The sequence below is a fragment of the Diplotaxodon limnothrissa genome, linkage group LG1 (assembly GCF_057381915.1).
Source record: "Diplotaxodon limnothrissa isolate DT_005_m linkage group LG1, D_limnothrissa_male_GT1.1, whole genome shotgun sequence".
Lineage (NCBI taxonomy): Eukaryota > Metazoa > Chordata > Actinopteri > Cichliformes > Cichlidae > Diplotaxodon > Diplotaxodon limnothrissa.
In genome coordinates, this window is record NC_140596.1 from 36,814,760 (window position 1) to 36,837,159 (window position 22,400).

Here is a 22,400-nt window from a genome sequence, read left to right on the forward strand (position 1 = left end):
GCAGCATATTTCCTGGCAGAGTAACCTTCTAAATAATCACATGTTGTTCTAATATTCACAGTAGGTGTCCACAAACTCAGAACAATGTAGCAAATCTGGAAGGTTGGGGAGCCTTGGGCAGTTACATGGGCACACACTGAGGGGAAGCCAACTTTACCATCTCTTCAACAGCTTAAAAGTCCACCAACAGTAATTACATGAAAACTATGAGAAGAATTTTACAACTACTTATGGCTTTTTTTTTTCAAATACACTTTTTTGGAAATGTATGTATGTATGTATGTATGTAAAAATTAATGAAGAATTGATTTCCATTTAGAGTTAATATATCCATCCATCCATGTCCTTGCTCTTATCCAGTAAGGGCTGGATAAGCTACATATAGCCTCTTAAAAGGTCTTTTCTAAAATGTATAACATTGCATTTGCAGTATACACTGTGTGTCCTGTAAGTGTAATGATATTTGTGCGAACTGCAGGGTGACAGCACAGCGGAGCCAGGAGGATGCTGAAGAGATTGAGCGGGAGAGAAGGAGAAGGGCCAGGGAAAAGCAGAGAGGAGAGAAGAGCCCGTCCTGGCTCGAGCCCACCCAACAGAACCACTACACACAAAACACAGAGTAAGTAATGTTGTAGCACACATTGTTTGTCAGGCCTTCCAGCTTCTTATTCAGCTTCTTACAGCTTTTGCTACGTAAATATCAACAAGTCTGTCTAGAAACAGAAAATATAAAAGTATGTAATTTTTCTCGTCACATAACAAATAACCTTTTATCTTAGGCTTAAGCTGAGTTGTTTATAGTCTTCCACCCAAAGAAATGTTACAGAGCTGTATCCATCCATCCACTTACATCACTTTTAAAAAATATGTTTTATTGCTTAGAGAGGCTGTACTTTCATTACACACAAGGACAGCTTGTGCTCTGTGAATACTTCACAGTAATAAATTGATAAACTTAAAACAACAAGAATTCACATCACAAACTTTGCAAAATGTCCAAGTTAAAGACTCTTCTAATGACTTGCATGCATGTTTAGTCTTTATGCAGCAGTTTATAAAACTTAGGAATGTTAATCAAGTGAAGCTGGGATTAGTACACCAATAAGACAACCAAGAAGAATATTTAATTTGCTTGGATTGCTTTCTAGCAAGACTTCTCAGCTGATACTATCTGTTCCAACAAGGCTTGGTTTCTCTCACTAACCCAACCATTGCATTTACAGCAAACACTGAAGACGGGCTGCTCTTCATGTTTACAGCTCAGCCTGTCTGTGCTCATTGTTGTGGAAAAGCGTGTGTTGGTGTCATCAGTACATTCAGCCCAGTTACCTAGCCCAGTGATGCTGCAGGTAAAGGAGCTGAAAAAGCTGCTGCACCATCAGCTTCCGGTTGTATGGGCAGATGTCAGAAAGGGAATCTCTGGAGGAAATATTCCCATCGCTTGAGTTTATGATACTCAGCAAAAACTGCACAACTCACTCATCCTCTTATCAGAAAATGTCTGTATTAACAACTGTAAGTTCTTTTCCTGACCCATTGCCTTAACTACCACCCAGTCACATATAATTAGTTTGTGAGACACCTGTTATTATAGATTGCTAAAAGGACAAGATTTGAATTAGATGAATCTAAATAGAATTCCAGTTGCTAAAATCTGAAATGCTGAATATAATATGAACCTTTATAGAGAAATCTAGGGTACTCTGGAATTTCCAGTGGTGTAATGGTTAACACATATGCTTGGCAAGTATGAGGGTGACAGTTTGATTCCAGTGAGAGACACAAATCCCCTCTGAGTTTGCATCAGGAAGAAGATCCAGTGTAAGACATTCTGCCAAAGGACATCCAGTGCCTCCTGCTCTAGCAAGGGACAATCTGAAAATGGCTTTTTTTAAGAGAAACATTTGTGTAAAAACAAATTCTACTTGGAGTTATTTAGCGACATCAGTAGCTTTTAATCTGTTGCTGCTTATAAGGTTGGTTTGCTGACTTGAGGTTTTCTGAAACTGGAGGCAGCAGTGCCTCTGTTTGGTGTTTCCACAGTTATTGTCTCTGTTTCCATGGAGCTTGAAACCTAAGATCCCATATGCCACCTGCCAGCCATCTTTCAACAGTTTTGCCCCCATGAATATATTTTCTTTGTTTGCTCCGAAGCAAGCTCACTTGCTGCCTAACAAATTTAACTAAACAGAATCTAAACTTGACTATCAAGTTCTGAAAATGTGAATAGCAGAATTAACTGAAAATAAGAAAACTGACTGGCTTTCCTTTTATATTTTCCTACCTTATGTGGTCAGTTTGGAAAAAAAAATCAGTTCAGCATGGTTGGTACATACAGGTCATCAGATGTTGTGCATAAGACTTCAAGTCGTGGAGGGGGTGTAATCATAAGAGGGAATCATTTAAACTTGTGTAAGGGTGTTCCCAATGTGAGAGAAAACCGTATTAATTATTGATAACTATTCTTCTCTTGACTGGGATGGGCTCACTCAGGATAGTAGATTAAAAGCTCTACCTTTCTACACCTCAGACAGGTGAGCTCTCACACACAGAGTCAGAAAATTTCAAATGATCAGACTGGGTCCTGAACTCCATGTCTGCTGTCAAGATTTTATTTTATTAAAGTTAGTAAGATTCTGACCATTTTTGCCAGATTTACTGATTAGTTATTTTCCATCTTCTGCCTAACTTCACATTGACCTTTTGCACCACTGATAGTGATTATTGTAGTGATATTATAAACCTGGATGTCTGCCATATGGACTATGAATGTCATTAAGATTAGCAATAATGAAAACATGGTTAAATTACAATACATAAATTAAGTATTAAAGCTATTTTCTGACAATTATTTACACATTGTTTTTGGTTATACTATGTTGTGAGACTTTCAGGCTTTCCCATAAAGGCATGTGATACTTCTCCTTCCTCTGTTTAAAGGACCAATTACTTATGAGTACTGTGAAAATGTCCAAATCTCCCTAACACAGTCAAAGACTACATGTCAAAGACTACATGACTAAAAACACTGCACCCAAGGCCAAGGCTTCGGTTTCTGAGATCAGGTAAGTGATAAATTTTCTGTGCTCTATTCTTAGGTCAGATGAGGAGCTGAAGCCCAGTTGCTCCGTGGGCCTGGATGAAGATGAAGGTTTCAGTGACTGGAGCCACAGGCTAGAAACCCGTAATGAGCAAGAGATGCAGAATGGCTGCAGGGCAAAGGAGCAGAGACCTTCAGCATCACCACCAAACCCTCAGAGTGACCAACATCAGGTGGATGAAGAGGGACAGGAGGAGGCAGGAGGACTAGAACCAAGGAGTAGGACCCAGGACACTTCAACAGAAGCTCCAGTGAAGGTCAAATAGATTTGTACCTTCAATGGCATACTAACATAGTGTTAAACCTACATCTTCAGAGCAGATTTACCTCACTATAGTGATCTGAGGTTCATTCAGACACAAGAGTTCTGGTTTACAGTTGTAGTAAGATGTTTACATACACTCATCATGGGCATGATTGCCATGTCATTTTGTTATTTTTTTCAGAGTGGAATGATTATACAGCGTACGCCTTTAATGACTTTAAAAACAAGAATTGCGTGCATAGTGTTGAAGCATTCATATAGGCTCAAATTGTCATGTCTGCAGTGGCAGACGGTGAAGAGTGTAGAGAGAGAGTAGACCCAAATTCAGACTACCAAGACACAATTTAATATTAACAAAAAGTGAGCCTTTATTTCTGGCTGCATGAAATGCAAACAAAGCAAAGGGAGACTAATATTCAACTAACTAAACACTAAGTACATGGATCGAAATTACCTGGAACAAGAAAAACATGGGACTAGGAAACAAAGGGCAGACAGTCCAACAACAGGCAAAGGAAGACAGAGGGCTAAATACACAAAGGATAATGAGGGGATGAGAATCAGGAGGGAAACATAGCTGGAACTCATCTGACACAATGAGACAGGGAGGAAGCAAAACAGAACACTCTGAACACATCTCAAGGGACTATCAAAATAAAACAGGAAACATGAGCCACACACTTTGACACAGGGACTGGGGAAGAATCAGACATGGGAACATAACTGACACAAAACAGACACAGGCGATAAACAAACATGAAGACAAGGGAGACTAGACATGAAACGTGTAATACAGGGGAGGCACAGTGACAAAACCTAAAGACTTGAAACGAATAGTTATGTCTATAACTTCTGTTCCCTGAAGGAGAGGAACGAGGTACAACACATAAGTAAGGGATATCACGCCCTCGCATGTCCTGGCTGAAGAAACCTTTATTCACGTCTTTAAGGCAGATGAGGGCTGTATCCCAATTCAGGACTGCAGCCTTAAAGGCCGCATTTTAAGGCCGATTACGTCACAGCGACGCGACGAAGGCTGTCCCAATTCGAAGGCTGCTCGAAATGCGGCCCTCAAATGCGTCCTTCATTTCCCTGAATTTTAAGGACGTGGCGGTGTAGACTTCGTGGCCCAACATATCCCAGAATGCATAGCGCGGCGGTGGGTGTGGATAATTTTGCCGAAAAAAAACTGCGGATGAGGGGCGCCCGAAGAGTAAACTTTAAGTAAGTACTGAATATTATGTCACTTATTTATGTGCAAATGTTTAATAACGAAGAACATTAAAACATTACTGTTGGCCACATGTCGGCAAAGTTATGTGACATTAGTGACGTTTGTACTAACTTGGTTTTAAAGCCTGTACTTTAAAATATACGCCGTTCAATAGCTGACCTTAATCTTACAGAGAATGATCAAAGCTCATGTAGAAACAAAAAAACAAATGAACAAAAGATTTTCTCCTTCAATTCTGTCAAACAATGCTGTATGAAACGTTTCCAGCTGTTAGTATTATGGTTGCTAGGCAACCTGGGCAGCGCAACGGAGGCTGGACCGTCCCATTTCACAAGCCTCGCACTTCCGGCCTTAGCGGTCTTTAAGTACGCGGCCCTTGAGGATTGTTGAGGCCGCGTACTTTAAGGCTGCAGACCCTGAATTGGGATACAGCCCACCTGCACATATAACCGCTGTCATCACAGTCATCCCTCAGTTCAATAGCCGCTCTTCACCGAGCCAAAATGCTCAGTGGGTCCACCTCGCCACCGATTGTGCAAGTTCCCCCACTTAAAATGATGACAGAGGTCAGTAATTTGCACCAGAGGTACACTTCAACTGTGAGAGACAGAATGTGAAAAAAAAATCCATGAATTCACATGGTAGGATTTGTAAAGAATTTATTGGTAAATCAGGGTGGAAAATAAGTATTTGGTCACCTCAAACAAGGAAAATCTCTGGCTCTCACAGACCTGTAACGTCTTCTGTAAGAAGCTTTTCTGTCCCCCACTCGTTACCTGTATGAATGGCACCTGTTTGAACTCATCATCTGTATAAAAGACACCTGTCCACAGCCTCAAACAGTCAGACTCCAAACTCCGCCATGGCCAAGACCAAAGAGCTTTCGAAGGACACCAGGAAAAGTATTGTAGACCTGCACCAGACTGGGAAGAGTGAATCTACAATAGGCAAGCAGCTTGGTGTGAAAAAATCAACTGTGGGAGCAATCATCAGAAAATGGAAGACATACAAGACCACTGATAATCTCCCTCGATCTGGGGCTCCACGCAAGATCTCATCCCGTGGGGTCAAAATGATCATGAGAACGGTGAGCAAAGATCCCAGAACCACACGGGGGGACCTGGTGAATGACCTGCAGAGAGCTAGGACCAAAGTAACAAAGGTCACCATCAGTAACACACTACAACGGCAGGGAATCAAATCCCGCAGTGCCAGACGTGTTCCGCTGCTGAAGCCAGTGCATGTCCAGGCCCGTCTGAAGTTTGCCAGAGAGCACATGGATGATACAGCAGAGGATTGGGAGAATGTCATGTGGTCAGATGAAACCAAAGTAGAACTTTTTGGTATAAACTCAACTCGTCGTGTTTGGAGGAAGAAGAATACTGAGTTGCATCCCAAGAACACCATACCTACTGTGAAGCATGGGGGTGGAAACATCATGCTATGGGGCTGTTTTTCTGCCAAGGGGACAGGACGACTGATCCGTGTTAAGGACAGAATGAATGGGGCCATGTATCGTGAGATTTTGAGCCAAAACCTCCTTCCATCAGTGAGAACTTTGAAGATGAAACGAGGCTGGGTCTTCCAACATGACAATGATCCAAAACACACGGCCCGGGCAACAAAGGAGTGGCTCCGTAAGAAGCATTTGAAAGTCCTGGAGTGGCCTAGCCAGTCTCCAGACCTCAACCCCATAGAAAATCTGTGGTGAGAGTTGAAAGTCCGTGTTGCTCGGCGACAGCCCCAAAACATCACTGCTCTCGAGAAGATCTGCATGGAGGAATGGGCCAAAATACCAGCTACTGTGTGTGCAAACCTGGTAAAGACCTATAGTAAACGTTTGACCTCTGTTATTGCCAACAAAGGTTATGTTACAAAGTATTGAGTTGTATTTTTGTTATTGACCAAATACTTATTTTCCACCCTGATTTATGAATAAATTCTTTACAAATCCTACCATGTGGATTCATGGATTTTTTTTCACATTCTGTCTCTCACAGTTGAAGTGTACCTCTGGTGCAAATTACTGACCTCTGTCATCATTTTAGGTGGGGGAACTTGCACAATCGGTGGCTAACTAAATACTTTTTTAGTCTGGCACATTCTAAGTGCGCTCAATGTAGGTGTGTAGCACACGCACTGGACAAAGAGAATGCATCTTCCTCTGCTCCTCAGATGCCAAAGGAGGGGAGCAAAAGCTCAGCACCTCAAACTCCATTGAGCTATAAAATGCAGGCATGATCTTGGGAAAATAGGCAGCATTTGGACGCATTATGACTTTGTGGCCATCAGGAGAGAACTATGTGCAGGAGGGATGCACAGACAGCACATGAGGACACCCACCCGCTTTGCCGAAGCCAAAGCAAGAAGGAATGGAGTCTTATTTGAGAGAAATTTCATATCCACAGATTCAATGGGTTTAAACAGCACCAAAGACAAGTCCCAAGCAGGGACACTGGACTTAAGCATGGCTCTCAGCCAGCGAACCCCTTTCAGAAAATGTATAGCAAGGGGATGTGCACCTGGTGTCAGCCTGTCAAAGCCAACATGACAAGCAGATATAGGTGCTAAATAAACCGTAATTGTTGAAAATGAAAGGCCCTTATTGAGCAGCTCCTGCAGGAATGTCAAAACATCCACAATAGCCCTTCGGTTATTTTTATTCATTTACTCAACCTTCTTTAGCTCTGAACAATGTCTCAAAGTAGTGTTTAACATGAATAAATAGAATTAGACATAAAATAACTGCATTGAAAATACAAATACGCACTGGAAATGTATTACAAAATACAGAAGCAAAATACAGAAGCCGTGTGTGTGTGTGTGTGTGTGTGTGTGTGTGTGTGTGTATAAAGATCTGCTACCCAGATCTTTATTCTTTTTTTCCTGGTTTGTTGGAATGTACACCTTGAAGAAACAGCAACCTCTGAAAGGTACCAGGTGCTCATCAACTGTCACCTCAGGGCCTGCATTGTACATAGCTGGTATGTCTGTGAAGGTTCTCAGTCATAACATAACTGGTAGGCGCTCCACCCACCTGTTCAGTGGCCAATTCAGTGGGTCATTCAATGGGTGTCGTTCAGCAGCCCATTCAATGGGTCGTTTAGTGACCCATTCTGTGGTGTTGTTCAGTGGGTGTCGTTCAGTGGCCCACTCAATGGGTCGTTCAGTGGACTATTCAGTGGGATTCCCATTCATTTCCTATGGCGATCACCTTTGACCGGGAACACCACAGATGTAATCAAACACTCAAAATTCAACAAAAGAGGCGATAATCACTGTGAAATGTTCTAGTGCATGGTGTGGAGGATGCATAAGGCCTTGAGGCAATCGGATGTAAAACACAATATTTATGAGTGCTTTAAGCTGTAAATCGGTCAAATTTGACCTGAACACAACAGGAAGGATAGAGCACTGAAATGGGAGAGTGTGGCGGTCCTGGCACCATTGCTCGAAGGCTCGCCATTTGTAAGCATACAAGCCTCTAGTAGATGGGGCCCTAGCGCTCTGAATTGTTGCTACTAGGTGGCAGAACCTTAGCAATCAAGTTTGACCTCTCAGGAGGTAAGCATGAAGGTGCACAGATCACGCCACAGGCGTGGATGAACCACTTCTCCTCCTGCCTGAGCGAGGAGGTCCCTGCGGATTGGAATCTGCCAAGGACTCGCTGCTAGCAGGCTGATTATCTCTTCATACCATGACCTTGTGGACACCAAGGGGCCACTAGAATCAGAGAGAGAGACTGCCGACACACTGTCTCTAGAACTGGAGATATCATTTCCACTGGGGGGAAATGCATACAGGAGCATGTCTGGCCATTGGTACAACAATGAAAAACAGCGGCGACACTTAATGTGGTCACCTGAACATTTAACACACCTGAACAGGGAGTTACAACCTGAGGCATTTTGTGTGCAGGGGGTTTGTGCTTGGAGAGAACTTAAGTGGCACCTTTTGGGCGGCAACAGAGGGGTTAAAGTAGCGTCTTCCTGCTGCTGGACCCCTTCTCCACTCGGAACCACAGCTAGGAGGGCTGAGGCTTCTTCCTTCTGGGCGTTGGGTTCCACCGGGGGCTCCAGACCGATTGGCGTGGAGCTCGGACTGGAGGATGTGCTCCTGCTGGCAGCACACCCACTGCGGCAGTAGGTGCTGGTCTCTTGCCAGTCGGCAAAGGAGTGGCGGGCCTGTGAGGGGTAGCTGCAGGCTTGGGCCTCGCCTGACGTCAGGGGATGATGTCGCGCAGAGCTTGAATGTCCGAATAACCCAGCCGCAGACACAGATATAAAACCCTGTCCATATCCAGGACGTCAGAGAGGGTCAGCCACACCTCTGTGCCACTACTGTTGAAGCCCAGGGAGAGCGCTGCACAGCAGGATGCACGGAGGATGTAATCCGTGGCGACTCTGACCTTGTTAAGAAAAGGTGCCAGCGGGCTGTCATCAGGAACCAGAGATCCGAGCTCCGCCAGGCACATCGCCTGGCATGTCTGGAGCATAGTGACGGAGCTCATGGCACAGTGCCGGCCTGAGGGATTTTGGCCATTGCGGGCTCCGTTCGGAGGAAAAAACCTGTGAACTGCGACGGCTTCTGAGCTAGCAGAGGAGAGGGCCAATCGGTCTGCAGCTTCTCAGCAGCACGGTGAAAAAGGGAAAAAAGAGAGGCGTCATCGTGGCCAACCGGTGCAGCAGTAGCGGCACACTGGGCAGACAATGAGCTCTCCTGCTCATCCTCCGACAAACCATGGATGTCCAGGCCGATGTCCAGCATGTCATCATCTTCCTGGGAAGCGCTGGAGGGCTTCAACCCAAGCTGAAGTCCATTAGCGCTCCTCCATGGTTCCGGCTCATCATCGGCTAACCCAGACCTTCCCAAAGTGTCCGGTTATCCACCACTGAGGAAGCATTGCAAATCAAAAGGGAGGAGTAATCAGTATCATGATCCAAAGGAGCCGTTTTACGGACAGTGGACCCCTGCATGCCAGAAAGCATTTGAGGCTATCATTGACAAGCTAACATCGCCTCCAGTCCTGGCCTTTGCTGACCCAAAGCTGCCTTACATCCTTCATACAGATGCGAGCACTAGGGGCCTTGGAGCAGCCTTATACCAGGAGCAGGAGGGACAGCTGCGGGTTATCGCCTACGCGAGTTGAGGTTCATCGTGTAGTGAGTCCCGCTATCCAGCACATAAGCTCGAGTTTTTGACTTTAAAGTGGGCTGTAACAGAGAAGCTGAGTGACTACCTCTATGGCAATCAGTTCACCGTTGTCACAGTTTCAAACCCTCTGACCTACATCCTCACCTCAGCAAAACTCGATGCAACCAGCTACAGGTGGTTGGCGGCCCTCTCTACATTCAATTTCAGACTCCAGTATCGTTCTGGAAAACAAAATGGAGATGCCGATGGACTCTCGCGTCGTCCTCATGGCAAGCTACCTGATGACCTTACATCTCAAAAAGAGAGTTCGCAAAATAACATCTGTCAGATCCAGACAATATTGACTCAGTCCATCAGGATGTTGTTCATGCTATCTGTGAGAAACAGTTTGTTTATCATTCAACCACCTCTGAAGCTTTGGGTGATGATGCAGGTATATCCCTTGTCAAAAGTCTTGCCATTTCTGAAGATGCTGTACCTGACAGTTTTGAGCACGAAGAGACGTTGGGAGGCCTATAAGTCATTCCCAAACTCTCACAGGCAGATCTCAGAGACAGCCAGAGATCTGATCGGTGCATCAGACATATTATCACCCAGATGGAGAGTGGGAAGAAACCCCCTCCCACATTGAGGAAAGAACTTCCAGACGTAGTCCTATTGCTGAGAGAGTTGAACAGGTTCGAGCTGTGCAATGACATTCTCTACAGAACACGCCATGAAGGTGGTAGTAAACATTATCAGTTGGTCTTACCTGAAGACCTGCGAGAGTCTGTGTTGACAAGCCTACATGACAACATGGGTCATATGGGAATAGAGTGCACACTCGATCTGGTCAGAGCAAGGTTCTATTGGCCGAGAATGTCCTCAGATGTGGAGAAAAAGATAAAGACCTACCACAGGTGTGTGCGCAGGAAAACGTTACCTGAGAAGGCTGCACCTTTGGTGAATATCAAGACCCCTTGAGTTAGTCTGCATGGATTTCCTATCCATTGAACCAGACAGCAGTAATGTGAAAGATGTTCTTGTCATCACAGATCATTTTACTAAATATGCAGTCGCTATCCCAACATCGAACCAAAAAGCTCAGACTGTCGCAAAGTGTCTGTGGGACCATTTCATAGTACACTATGGCATTCCTGAAAAATTATACAGCGATCAAGGGCCTGATTTTGAGTCTCAGCTGATCAAGGGGCTGTGTGAAGTAATAGGCGTACAGAAGATTCGGACTACGCCGTACCACCCCAGGGGCAACCCGGTGGAGCGTTTTAACCGAACACTCTTAAGTATGCTTGGAACTCTGGAGAACAAAGACAAGTCACGTTGGAAGGATTTTGTAAAGCCTTTAGTTCATGCATACAACTGTACCAAGAACGAGGTGACTGGATTCACACCGTATGAGCTGATGTTTGGGCGTCAGCCACGGTTACCTGTCGACTTAGCATTTGGTTTACCTGTGAGAGAACAATGAAAAAAGTCACACTTCCAATATGTTAAGGACCTCAAATTCCATCTCGAGGAGAGCTATAAAATAGCTACACGGAGTGCTGCAAAGGTAGCCGAAAGGAACAAAACCAGATTTGACAAACATGTGACCACATCTACCTTGGAAATTGGGGACCGAGTGCTGGTCAGGAACCATAGCTGGACTGGCCATCGGGCATACCGGGCATTTGCCCAGTGGGCCACTGGCGATTTTTTGTTTTTATGGGCCGATGGATTTTTTGTTTTTTTTCAGGGTATATATAATGAAAGGTGTTGGATTGGCCAATTGGTCATGATCGACTCTGGGCTGGACCAATTACAGCCGAGGAGGCCGGATGCACCCGCCCCCTTGTTTAGCAATCACGTGATTTTCGCACATTGCATGCCGGGAACTCGTGGCAAAACAATCCAAGTACCGCATCAAATGCAAGCATTTGCAGCACCGCAAAACATTCATTCTCCGGTTTCAATACCTTCTTGTTTTTTCTTTGCCGCACAAAAAAGGAATGTACAAAACAAAATGAGAACAATGCCGGTCCGTACAAAGACAGACTCGACGAAAAGACAAAGAAAAGATACGAGGAAAAAATCAAAGGAGTGAAAGGGTCAGACCCTTACGAGCACACAGAGTGGACCAAAGACGTTAGCGTGCTGCCCAACTTTCACCACGCTCATATTTAGAATTATACGGTTCTTGGAGTGAGTGCATACACTCATGAAGTTTAGTAACTTCAGGTCACTGCAACAAGCCCAGGTACAGTTTACCGACGGATGGGTGCAGTACCTTGAAATGCACCGTGTAGAACGAAAGACCATCGTACGAACAAAGGTAAGTTTACCAGTCTCACAAATCGTCGTCATAAATACACATTCGTTAACCGTTTATTAATATAACCTTTGAGCTCAACCGTAATTAATTAGCAGTGGAAATAATTTCTGGTAGCATTACAGAAATGTAGCAGTGACAATAATATTGTATGCTGTAATCGTACTGGACAATTAGTGATACAAAACAACTGTTTTATCCTGTGAATAAAAGTATATGTTTTTGTCAATGTACCATGGTAACAACAGAAACGCAATATTGTGTCAGGACAATTCACTATTTATGCACAATAAATAAAGGAGCATAGCGCGATAATTTCTGTTCAGCGCCAGACTTGCTTGTAACCTATATCACCAATTATGTTAAGAAAAATGACGTATTAACTACTACAAAACTCTGACCTTTGTGGGAATGCTTGGAGCAGACTAACATGTGAGCTGGAGTGTTCTGAGACGTTATATTTGGCATATCCAGACCATCCGTCGGCTCTTACTTCGGAAACATGGCTTAAAAAAATTTCTCTTCAAGGACGTAATCCGATAAAAAAAAAAAAACGATCTCTTTACCCGTCGGCTTCCCGTGGCTGTCATGCGACCGGCTATTGCAGTTAATAATACAACAGCTTCTTGCCATTTTTTGGGTTTCTTATTATCGCTGTGTAACTGAGCTCAATTGAAAGCCTGCGTGCGCTAGTACCTCTTGCCACAAGTTCCCAGAATCCTTTGCGGTTTTACCCCTGAATGACGTCACATTTTCAATCTTTATCCTGGTGGGCCGGTCTCTAGTCAAAATGCCCGGGCCGATTTTTTGTCCCAGTCCAGCCTTGTCAGGAACATATGCATTCGAGGGAAGCACAAACTCGCCGATAAATGGGAGCAGACCGTCTACGTGGTGGTGAAACGAGCTGGAGACCTCCCCGTCTACACCGTTATACCAGAGGGCGGGGATGGCCCCTTACGCACCCTACACAGAGACCTCTTACTCCCTTGTGGGTTCCTCTCTGCAGCCAAGGAAGTGAAACCTGAAGAACCAAAACCAAAGAAAAGGCCCAGAACTCAACAGACCACTCACAAAGACAATGAAAGAGCAGATCACCCTGATACTGTTTCAATCCACTGGTTTGCAGATAGATCAGTGCCAAATGACTCGGCGTACATTGTCAAGCGAGATGTTCTGCTGACTCATAAATCAAGTCTTGGTCAAGATAATGTGACTGCAGATCAAGACAAGTTGGCTGGTAATACTCCAGCTTGTGCAGACACCATATCCGATGTTGTTCCAGCCAGTCATGCTGACCACAACCAACCTTATGACAATCAGATCACAAGTTATAGAGAAGCCTCGTATGAAGAAGACTTACCTGAAACGGAAAGAGACTTACCTGGAAATGATGAATCTGAAAAGGAAAAAGACTTACCTTCTACGGATTGCCCTGACATGAGGGATGAACAAATCCTACTTCCCCCAGACATGTTAGGGAGTGATGAGGAAGGAGGGGACTTGATATTTGACAGAGAAACAGTAAACAAGGAGAGAGATGAACAAACAAGCAAAGAAATTCCTGTCCGACGATCTGAAAGAAGTTGCCAGCCACCAAAAAGGCTAGACTACCCTGAATTGGGAAATCCCCTTGTCACTGTGGTCAAATCATTATTTCAGGGCTTAACCACAGCTTTCATTGAATCTTTAAATGCTAAAGCGGAATTATTGTTCTTAGATGATGCAGTTCGCAGTAGGCATGCAAAGGGACTTGCATGAATTCAAGAGGGGAGGGTGTAACCCAGGGGAGGGTGTAACCCAGTTCCTAAAGGCTACTCAAGTATTGTGAAACCGCTGAACGATCTAACGTCCGGTGTAAACGTCCGGTGGCAGTGTAAACGCTGGAGAGAGCTCTTACATGGTATTTTACACCGGGCTTCCCTTCAACTTCATGGCAAAAGATCAGTTAAGGCATCAATGGAGTTACCACTTCGGTACTCAACGATCAGATTTTTGAAAAATTCGGAGTTTGGAGTCTACAACTGGGACGGCTCTAAAGGTACCATACTGCTTCAAAAAGTCAAGAACCTCTTCATCATCCGATGAATTGAGTATACCACTAACAATTACTGCATTGGGGACTTTGATACCTGAGCTCAATACAAAATCCATCTTGTGGCAATAGCAAAAGATGTTTAAATGAAAATACACACTTTAAGGAGGTTTCACTGCTGATATTCATGCACCAAAGAGCTCCTGGCTGGCTCGCCACTTTTGTAGCACGTGGAGTTATATAAAGTACCAATGGATAATTACCAAGGTAATAAGTAATTTGGGCTAGCATCAGAAGATTAAGAACGACTCTTAGAGCTCTGGTACACGAATGGCAGAGAAACCAGACAAACACAGTTGTGTGGCTTCAAAAGTACTTTAGTGATGTTAAGCCTTGTAAAATAAATTTGTAAACAACACAGTATTTCAACAGGTTTTAACAGAATGTCAAGTATAAAAATTTCCCCCAAAGTAGCAAAAAAAATAGAATAAAATAAAATTGTGCACAAGTAAAAGAATTAGTCTTTTTTTAAGTCCAAATGGTACCGGTGGGGCCCATGACAAACGGGTGTATTCCAATAGAATTCGTCCGACAAGGAGTGTGTGTGTGATTGTCTGTCCTACCGTAGTACTTGTACAGTAGAGGATTGTAGTCCATCAATGTGCAAATGAGTGTGCATGTATATGTATATCGTCTCCTAGGATCTTGGGTTGGCTCGCCATTCAGTGAACAGTGGAACACTCTGGGTTCTGGAATCGCTGACCTGGTCTTTGGATTCGTCCCATATAAAAACCTGATCGCCGTCGAGTGGATGCTCAGCGTTTACGTGAAGCCACAGCTCAGTAAACCTTCCGGTTTCGCTCTGCCCGATAACAAAGTTTTAGTCCGCCTGCTCTGTTCGGCTTTACGATCAAGAGAGTGAAAACTTGGGAGCTGGTACTAAGGAGGGACAAGAGCTGCCTAGAGCTTCACCGATTGGCTGACATGCGAGGAGTGGAGTAAAACAATAGGCTCTCATCAGAGCTCATCAACCCTCTGAGAAAACTTAACCCTTGTTTGACCAGAGCATATCATATATAATCTGCGTCCCATCTACACTCAACAAAAATATAAACGCAACACCTTTGTTACTGCTCCCATTCCCCATGGGATGGACGTAGAGACCTAAAATTCATTCCAGATACACAATATAACCATCCCTCCCAAACAGTGGTCACAAATCAGTCCAAATGTGTGGTAGTGGGCACATCTGCTATATTGAGATAATCCATCCCACCTCACAGGTGTGCCACATCAGGATGCTGATCTGACATAATGAGTAGTGCACAGGTGTACCTCAGACTGCCCACAACAAAAGGCCACCCTGGAATGTGCAGTTTTGTCTCACAGCAAAATGCCACAGATGCCACAAGCAATGAGGGAGCGTGCAATTGGCATGCTGACAGCAGGAATGTCAACCAGATCTGTCGCCCGTGCATTGAATGTTCATTTCTCAACCATAAGCCGTCTCCACAGGCGTTTCAGAGAATATGGCAGCACATCCAACCGGCCTAACAACCGCAGACCTCGTGTAACCACACCAGCCCAGGACCTCCACATCCAGCAGGTTCACCTCCAAGATCGTCTGAGACCAGCCACCCAGACAGCTGCTGGAACAATTGGTTTGCACAACCAAACAATTTCTGCACAAACTGTCAGAAACCGTCTCAGGGACGCTCAACTGCATGCCCGTCGTCCTCATCGGGGTCTTGACCTGACTCCAGCTCGTCGCCGTAACAGACTTGTGTGGGCAAATGCTCACATTCGATGGCGTCTGGCACGTTGGAGAGGTGTGCGCTTCACGGATGAATCATGGTTCACATTGTTCAGGGCAGATGGCAGCTGAGAATGTCCCAGTTCTTGCATGGCCAGCATACTCACCGGACATGTCACCCATTGAGCATGTTCAGGATGTGCTTGACCGGCGTATACGACAGCGTGTACCAGTTCCCACGAATATCCAACAACCTCGCGCAGCCATTGAAGTGGAGTGGACCAACATTCCACAGGCCACAATTGACAATCTGATAGACTCCATGCGACGATGTGTTGCACTGCATGAGGCAAATGGTGGTCACACCAGATACTGACCGGTTCTGGGTCCCCAGACCCCCAATAGCGCAAAAAACTGCACATTCCAGGGTGGCCTTTTGTTGTGGGCAGTCTGAGGTACACCTGTGCACTACTCATGATGTCAGATCAGCATTCTGATGTGGCACACCTGTGAGGTGGGATGGATTATCTCAATATAGCAGATGTGCCCACTACCACACATTTGGACTGATTTGTGACCACTGTTTGGGAGGGATGGTTATATTGTGTATCTGGAATGAATTTTAGGTCTCTACGTCCATCCCATGGGGAATGGGAGCAGTAACAAAGGTGTTGCGTTTATATTTTTGTTGAGTGTATGTTTAAATAAATATTTTGATCTCGTTTCACTTTCATTAAACAAGGACAGTAAGAACAGAAACAATGAACATTAAATGTTTTGCTTTTTCTTCTCTTTTGTTTGAGATGATTTTAGGAACTGGGTTACATTAAGCTGCTGAAATTGCCCACTCAAAGCTCTGAGCTCAACCGTATTGAAAGTTTGTTTTAAAAGCCAGATCAGTGCCAAGAAATCAACAATTTTAAATGAGCTCTACCAGTTCTGCCAGGCCCTGGTAGAGTTTAAATATTGAGACAAATATATAGCAAGAAGTATGACAACCACTTGGATCTAATGACTTCTAAAACCACCCCGGCAAGATGTGAGTTATTGAGGGAGATTTAACCAAAAAATAGTGGGGGTATATAATTATTTGATCTCGTCTGTATACCTTTGACCCTTTGTAGAACTTGTGCACCAATTCTTGTTTAGTGAAGTCATTAAATGCTTAAATGCTTTGCAAAGTGGAAAAAGTTCAAGGAAATCATTAAAAGCTCAAATTACCATGACATTCATATCTACACTCTGTTATGGTTCCCAAATCTGCACTTTGGTTGCCCAATCATTTACACTAATAATGCTCTACATAATGATTGTTAGGGAAATTGCTCTGCAAGCACAGGAGGAATTTAAGTATGTTTATTATTACCTGTAGTGATTTTTAATCATAACTTGTAACCTAGGGGTTTATGTGGGGAAACAGTAAATAATTCTAATAAATAATTATTGCAATGCTAAGAAAAAATGCATGGTCTGATGTAAACATCTTTTGCACACTCTTGGTATATAGCATTAATTTATTAAAGATGTTGTGTTCCCTTCTCTGCATTTGACTTCTTATAGACCTCGAATGACAAAAAGGAAGTCAGGACATCTTACAGCTCATCGGTCTTCTTGGCACACGACACAAGGTTGCAGCACACAACCTGCCGGCCAGCAGATATGACATCGTATTTGGCAGCAGGAACAATGAAGCCACGATATGCTCCCTACTCACTGTTAGTTTTTTTTTCCTTGTTCTTTTTTTTTAATGTCTTGCTGTGCCCAATCTAGGTAATAGACACACAGCATTACTCATCTTCTCTAATTCTTAAACACAAAAAGCTACAAATAAAATATAACATAGCATGTTGCTATATTGTATTTGGGTTGACAAAATAATTAAATAATAATAATGAAAAAAGAATTAGAAGTGAGCTTGCTTAACAAAAGGAATGAAATAAAACTTTATTTGATGAAAATATAGGAAAATAAATAAGTCACAGTCATGAAAATTGTGGGTTATCTTGTTGCAATAATACAAAATTATATTTTGGTGGTGATATTTTGCAAATGCCTGCTTTAAAAAAGTGTTGCGTAGTTTCTGTAGGAAGCCAGGCAGATGTTTTAGGAAAAGTAATATGTTTTTTTTTACTTTTCTTCAACATTTTCTTTTCTTTTTTCCTGCAGTTGTAAAATGTAACATAATTGCTATATTTTTAAGAAAACGTTAGGGAAAGATGATATCATGTGAGGTGAAATCATACAGTATGACTGTCAGCCTCTACTACACCCTGCTCATTTTGCTCAAGTACAGTACTTAAGTGATTTTACATTTTGAAATGCAGTCATTTGTGTAGGTTATGTAGAGTTTTTTTCTTTGTTGTTTTCCCCAAGGTTTTTACTTGTGGTAATGTGTCTGGATCACAACATTTTGGTCAGTTCAATGTAATTATCTTTTCCACAGTGAAGAAGCCTGCAGGGTGAAGGGGGAGGTGGAGGTGCAAAAGGAACAGGAGGAGAAGAATGAGAATAACAAGCATGAGCAGGAGAGAGAAGAAGAAGAGGTGCAGCCAACTCTGCAGAAAGAGAGGAGGCCGACAGAAAGCAGACAGACTCCAAGAGATGATGAACAGGAGGAAGAGGTGGACTTCACACATGAAGTGAAGGAAGACCTCCACCACATAAGGGTGTGGCGACACAGGGATGACAAGAATGAGGCGAGGGAGGACAATGAAGAAGAAAGAACACTGCAAAACAAGGTTTGCTTTGTACAGATTGTAAGGAAATCTATGGATTTACACACACACACACACACACACACACACACACACACACACACACACACACATGTATATATATTATATATAGAGAGAATTAATTAAAAATATATTTATTATATATTACATATAAAATATATTTAAAATATATATATTTAAATTTACTTAGGTAACTGTCCTTTTTGCACAATAAGATCAATGTAGAGCAATCTTGAGAATAAGATCATACTTTCATGTAAGATTTGCAAAATGCTACCTCAGAAAATGTCAGGAGGTTTGTGAGTCTATCAATAAAGGCAGACTGAAGATCCATTTTCAATAAAACACTGTTGACATAGATGTCATGCAGCAAGCACACAGGTTCCAAATCAACTAGAATTACACTCTTCTGGAAACAATTTTGAAATTTTATATTTGGCTATGTCATTTATAATCCATCGTGTGCACATAAAAACAATGAATCTCATGAAATCTTCATGAGATAATAACATCAAGGACAAACTAACTTCAGTTTTGCCTCCATGATTCAATCTCTCACACAATTTGTCAAATGTGTCCAACAGTTTCACATGTTAAGAAGTTGGGATTTAGGCATTTCATTTTGTTATTCAGACATCTACAAAGCAGCTATGTCAGTACTTTACTGACATAGCTCCAGAAAAATGTCCTGTTTCCCCTAGTGTTTCATAAAAAGTGTTTCATGAAGTACACGCAAGCTTTTTAAACAACTCCAATTTCATAGAATTTGGCTCCAGATCTGAAGCAATAAAGTGAAAGAATGCTGCTTTGGCTTAGAGGGTGTCAAAATGAAGCACCAATGATGTAAGGCGCTGTGGAAATTCCAGTTTTTATCACCAGCAGTGGGCTAGGTATTCATTAGGCTTTTGCCACCAACTAATGCAGTTTGAGCGAACAGTGAAAACAAGTTTTAAAAGTTTCACACTTTAAAATTGGGCGATATTGGGGAAAAGTGTCAAAATTATGCATCAACACCCAGCCCCGCCAACATTTGAAAGGGGTGCACTCTAAAAGTACCAAACGCCAGCTACACTTTCAGAGAGGTATATTGTTGTACCATTAATCCTACGACAGCTTATGTCTGGAGTGTTATTGTTTAAGATGCTGTCATTGTGTCTTTGATGGGGGGTAGTTATTTGTTACAATTGTGGTTTGTGCTTTATGGAAACAAACCTTGATCCTCTTAGGAAATTTTTCTGCCATAATGTACAAAGGCTGCGATACCAAAACTAGCAACATCTGGTTTTATTTTACTTTTCCCCACCCAAGGGTGAAGTGGATACTAATGTGCCTTAAAGAAATAAGAAAGCTTATTAATTTAAATCATCTTAAACTCGAAAAAAAAAACAATGCAAATATGTGCTTTATACTGCTTTGAGGCATATATTTACCTTGCCTTCAGTGTATACAAATTAAGGACAGAAAGTACTTTTACTGCACATCTGTCTATCAAATACAAATGTTCTGTTTTTCTTTTTTTTTTCCTAGCGACTGACAGACAGCAGAGACCAGTGGAGCGAGCTGGAAAACAGAAGCTCTGCCATTTCTCTCTGCAACAGCAGTGAAGGCGAAGAGTCATTAAACTGCTACGGTCCCATGAGTCCAACATTCAAGGTAACTTGTAAAACCGAGGGTGATCTGTAGGACTTCTTTTGGTATTTACTGGGTCTCCATAATCATATGGTGTCTAGTGTAAACCTCCTTACAGAAAAGGTAACATCTACTATGCTCCGGTACAAAATTTGATGTATTGTACTCAATGTTCCCTCTAAGCTGCGCACGTGCGCAATTGCGCACTGCTGGCATGGTCTCTGCGCACAAAAAAAAAATCTAACCTGAAGTGAAATTAAAATTAAAACTTTAACAATTCTGTTTTGCAGTGCTAGTCAGTAATGTTGTGTTGGGCTCTTTTAATAAAACTCCTCGTTTAGGCAATAATGTGGAACCCCACCATGTTTATTCCAGCTCACTCTATATCCATCACATAGCATCCTTCCTGTCTAGAAGGGTAAGTACTGCCGCCTAGTGGCGCATGATATTCACCAATATAGATTACACCACATCCCCCTTACTGAAGTCAGACTGGTACATTCTTTTGTTCTTCAAACAAAACATAACTGCATATAGTTTTTTTCAATACAGGCATACCCCAACATTTCAGGAAACATAAAGTCAGTATTGTCATAAACACTTTCTATTTTCCTCCTGTAACAGAATAATCACTTTCTCTTTTCTTTTCCACCCGTAACAGAATAAACACTTTTTTTCTTTTCAACCTGTAACAGAGTAAACACATTTTTTTCTTTTCAACATGCTACCCTCAAAACCACAACTCAGCATTTGAAACACACTTTTCCGTTTTCAAACAATCAGCTTCACAGATCAAGTCTTTTGGGTTTAATCACCTCCCTACCAGACCGGGTTCTAACCACACCTGGTGTATGGGGTGCGCTTGGCTCAGAAACTTTCTCTGTAGGAGTAGCTTGGATCTGTGTGGCTTCGGTTTGAGCCTCTGTTTGCGGGATCGGCACAAGATGACTGCGGTTTCTTCTAATTGTCCCTTGGGGCCCACTGATGACGTACGATCGTGGAGTCGGGTGGACTGCTGTCACTGTGCCCTGTGCTCTTGCATCCGTGATCCAGACTGGTTGTCCTGGCACCAATTTATCCAGTTCTCTCGTTCTATGTCTCTTGTTAAAACTTTCGGTTTGTCTCAGCCGTTTCTCTCTCTCCGAACAACTAACCTGCTGAAAATCAGGCAGACAGGACTGTAAGGTTTCAGGAAGCATTGGCAAGGTAGTACGAAGCCTGCGCCCCATGAGAAGTTGAGCCGGGCTGTAGCCATTTGCCAGTGCTGTTGTTCTGTATGCCAGCAACGCCTTGTATGGATCGCTAGCCTTTTTGAGGAGATTCTTGACGGTCTGGACGCCTCTCTCCGCTTCGCCGTTGCTCTGCGGGTACCTGGGACTACTGGTGACATGCTCAAAACAGTAGTCCTTTGCAAAGTCTCTCATTTCTTGACATGCAAATTGTGGCCCATTATCGGTGAGCAATACTTCAGGGATTCCATGGCGTGCAAATATTGACTTTAAATGCACAATCACATTGGCTGAACGAGTTGGACTGAGTTGAGCAATCTTGACATATCTCGAGAAGTAATCCACTACTAACAGATAGTTTTTGTCTTTTAGTGTGAACAGATCAGCTCCTAAGTTCTGCCATGGCCTCTCAGGTAAACGTGTGGGCATAAGAGGTTCCCTCACATTAACTCTCTCCTGAATGCACAGCCTGCACTTAAGGACAAGTTCACCGATCTGGTTACTCAGGCCTGGCCACCACACTGCTTGTCACGCACGTTCTCTACACTTGACTACTCCTTGGTGTCCCTCGTGTATTTTGTCCAGAACTGCGTTTCGCATGTTTGCAGGTATGACCAACCTTGTACCTCTCAGTAGTAGTCCATTGTGTACACTCAAAACTGCTCTTTCAGACCAGTAGTGCTTCACCACTCCCTGCAGCTGGTTCCTGTCCGGCCAGCCCTCTGCACAGTACTTCATGACTTGCGAACAGACGCTGTCAGACTGCAGCTGCTCACGGAGATCTGAAAGGTATTTGCTGCTAGTAGGAAGGCCCTCCAGCACTGTGTCAACGTAGATATCAGTGTCCTCCATAAGGTCATTGTCTCTGGGAATCACGTTGCCTGCCAACGGCAACCGTGACAGCGTGTCGGCTGTGGTGAGGCTTTTGCCTGGAATGTGCCTTATAGTGTAAGAATACCTC

General features: G+C 43.3%; 1 protein-coding gene across 1 annotated transcript in view; it reads left to right on the forward strand.

Annotated features, from left to right (window-relative positions):
* Nucleotides 1-22,400, forward strand: part of lsp1b (lymphocyte specific protein 1 b) — a 59,766-nt gene that overhangs the window by 5,178 nt on the left and 32,188 nt on the right. The window contains exons 2-6 of the mRNA XM_085350102.1: nt 479-619; nt 3,099-3,357; nt 17,407-17,561; nt 18,290-18,584; nt 20,109-20,234. Of these exons, the coding sequence (XP_085206228.1) occupies nt 479-619; nt 3,099-3,357; nt 17,407-17,561; nt 18,290-18,584; nt 20,109-20,234 (976 nt within the window). The remainder of the gene's footprint in view (nt 1-478; nt 620-3,098; nt 3,358-17,406; nt 17,562-18,289; nt 18,585-20,108; nt 20,235-22,400) is intronic.